Raw genomic sequence first — 1,571 nt, 5'->3', positions numbered from 1 at the left:
TTGATCATTTTCCTGCTCGGTCTCATTCATAACCAGCCCTAGGGGCCCTGGAATATTCCATCGGCTTGGGGTTGGGGTGTCTGGTACCTCCAGGATCTCCGTGAGCTGGCTTGCCGCGTGGCCGTTTGCCGGGGGTGACGCGTGAATAACACCACCACCATGGAGATCGGGGGGTTCCATGGTGGTTTCTCGGGGCCTAGGGGCCTCTCTGAGTTGAATGACGCGTTAAAAAGACGTGTTTTTTGTAGGTGCTGATTTTGGTGTTCTTCTTTCTTCAGGATGGATGGGAACGACAATCACTGGGACCATTTACCATTGAAAAGAAAACTGGACCAGTGAACTACAAACTCAAGCTGCCAGAAAGCATGAAGATACATCCAATTTTCCATATTTCATTGCTGGAACAAGCACCAGAAAATGCCAAGGAACCTGGAAACATCGAACTCGACGATACCACAGAAGAAGAATATAAGGTTGAAAAAATTCTGGCAAAGAGAAAAGTCAACAGTCAAACTCAATACTTGATTAAATGGAAGGGATATGATACCTCAGAAAACACTTGGGAACCAATCAAGAACTTGACAAATTGCCATGAGAAGATTCGAGAATTTCATCAACAGCGACAAGCTCAGATGGACCCGGAGACCAGTGAAGAATCTCACTCATCTGACTCTCAGATAAATTGGGGAGCTCAGAAGAGGCAGTTAAAGAAACAGAATGTTCAGAAGCGGAGCTCTTGATAATCGACGAATTGTGGAGCAACATTTGACGACCGCGTTCTTTCAAGAACTGATGATGCTTCCGCAATTGGGCATGTTCCACTAGTGAAAGAGATAATTCTCGCTGCAAGGAGGACAATCGACTTTGAAGAGCATTAATCTCTTGGGAAAGAATATTGATTCGACAGTCGACAGCGACTAAAGAAGATGAAATTTTTTGCTCATTCTTTTGTTGTTCATTCCACTCTTGAGAGCTAAAGATGCGACTGTTACACCTTCGATCATGACAGACACATTTGGAACAACGATGATTAGAAGAATCCATGATTCACAAGGATGAAGGAAGGAAACAAGGATCGCAAGGAAATTCAACTGGAAAACCATATTAAGCAATTAAGTCAGCAAGATGAAGATGCTCCTTATGACAATTCCAAGAAAAGGAAGGAAGCAGACTCTGTTTGCGCAGCATGACGAGAAGACTTACTGAGGAAAGTTCAACACTTAAGGAATGGGAGAATGGCAGGGTTAAATACTTTCGAGGACAAAAGTCTTGAAGAAGGGGAGTGATGTTACAAACCAACAGAACAGAGCGCTGTCCAACACAGCGACACAGGATGAAACATTAACCCGCAGAACTGAGGATTGGGCACACAAGGTCATGTGATTTAGGAAAGGTCCATTGATAAGATAAGCAGAGGAGTCCAACAAGGACCGTGGAAAGGAAGTCCAGTATGGACCATGAAAAGAAGGTCCAACAGGGACCGATAAAAGGAAGGGAATGGAGGACCAAAACAGAAGTTATAAAAGGGAGCTCAAATCTCATGTATCTAGTTCCTTTTTTTACTTGCACTC

General features: G+C 43.9%; 3 protein-coding genes across 3 annotated transcripts; 1 reads left to right on the top strand and 2 right to left on the bottom strand.

The window, feature by feature from the left end:
• Positions 1-248: 248 nt before the first annotated feature.
• Positions 249-740, top strand: T310_5403 (uncharacterized protein; the record flags this gene model as incomplete). The annotated part of the gene is made up of 1 exon (XM_013471731.1): positions 249-740. A coding segment is annotated over one exon (492 nt), but the record flags the coding sequence as incomplete, so codon positions are not given.
• On the bottom strand, positions 571-1,047 carry T310_5402 (uncharacterized protein; the record flags this gene model as incomplete). Its single annotated transcript, XM_013471730.1, has 1 exon — positions 571-1,047. A coding segment is annotated over one exon (477 nt), but the record flags the coding sequence as incomplete, so codon positions are not given.
• A 197-nt stretch (positions 1,048-1,244) lies between these two features.
• Positions 1,245-1,517, bottom strand: T310_5401 (uncharacterized protein; the record flags this gene model as incomplete). Its single annotated transcript, XM_013471729.1, has 1 exon — positions 1,245-1,517. A coding segment is annotated over one exon (273 nt), but the record flags the coding sequence as incomplete, so codon positions are not given.
• Positions 1,518-1,571: the final 54 nt, after the last annotated feature.

The sequence above is a fragment of the Rasamsonia emersonii genome (genome assembly GCF_000968595.1).
Source record: "Rasamsonia emersonii CBS 393.64 chromosome Unknown ctg1118621760275, whole genome shotgun sequence".
Taxonomy (NCBI): Eukaryota; Fungi; Ascomycota; class Eurotiomycetes; order Eurotiales; family Trichocomaceae; genus Rasamsonia; species Rasamsonia emersonii.
This window is presented reverse-complemented; position numbering and strand designations above follow the sequence as displayed.